This window comes from Penaeus monodon, chromosome 31, assembly GCF_015228065.2.
Source record: "Penaeus monodon isolate SGIC_2016 chromosome 31, NSTDA_Pmon_1, whole genome shotgun sequence".
In the NCBI taxonomy this organism is placed as follows: Eukaryota; Metazoa; Arthropoda; class Malacostraca; order Decapoda; family Penaeidae; genus Penaeus; species Penaeus monodon.
This window is the reverse complement of record NC_051416.1, coordinates 1,733,566-1,734,363: the sequence shown is the minus strand read 5'-3', so window position 1 is coordinate 1,734,363 and position 798 is coordinate 1,733,566. Positions and strand designations below refer to the sequence as shown.

The 798-nt window shown below is 36.6% G+C and overlaps 1 protein-coding gene across 1 annotated transcript in view; it reads left to right on the top strand.

Moving 5' to 3' along the window:
- Positions 1-580: 580 nt before the first annotated feature.
- The window catches only part of LOC119592971 (metallothionein-like), a gene marked incomplete in the record, with an annotated part of 1,972 nt that continues 1,754 nt past the window's right edge, over positions 581-798 (top strand). The window contains 1 exon segment of the mRNA XM_037941857.1: positions 581-712. Coding sequence (XP_037797785.1) covers positions 691-712 — 22 coding nt within the window.

Below are 798 nucleotides of genomic sequence, written 5' to 3'. Positions count from 1 at the left end.
CATGTGATTTATTCCCATGCAGACAAAAGCATGATTGATGTACGTACAGATAGTGGTATTTATAACCCCCCCTCCCCTCCCTTCTACCACACACCCTACCCTTACTTTATATCAGGTCATTGCCAGAGCAATCCGATGATATTAAAGCAATTAAGGTTTAATTATGTTTGACAAGTGCACACGGCACACTTAATCTTTTTTTTCCGTTTTTTCTTATTAGGTTCTCATGAAATTTGGGGAAATTTGAGAGGCGTAGATATTGTTCATTCATCTGGAGAGTGATATCAAGAGGGAATACCCAGTTTAATTAATACAAAAGGAAAAATATATATATTGCAAAGTGCAAATTCTCCGCTCAGGTGATGGAAGAGTGCTGAGTTGCCAATGCTTTCAATTCATTATAAATAACGTGAAGGATAAAAACTCTCAGCTGATGTATAAGCCGAGTACTAATAATTTCAATAGTTGAACCAAATCCTATCGATTCTAAAAATAACCAAAAAATAGACCCCTTTCCCTTTTAAATGATTATATAAAAAAGGATTTAAAAAATGCATATCAGGTACCAGCACCTCTGCACACGACACGAATCTTCTCATGCACGAATCCTTGCATATATAATTCGCAAATGACTATCGAATAATGATAATTTGTTCCTGTGGTCTATAGGAAGGAGTTTCGTGTTCAGCAATGCCAGATCCTTGTTGCAGTGGTAAGTATTATCTCTTGTTTCTTGGTTGCATGATAAGAAACCGCTGACGGAGAGATATTGCAATTCATGGTATCAGCTTATCTCGT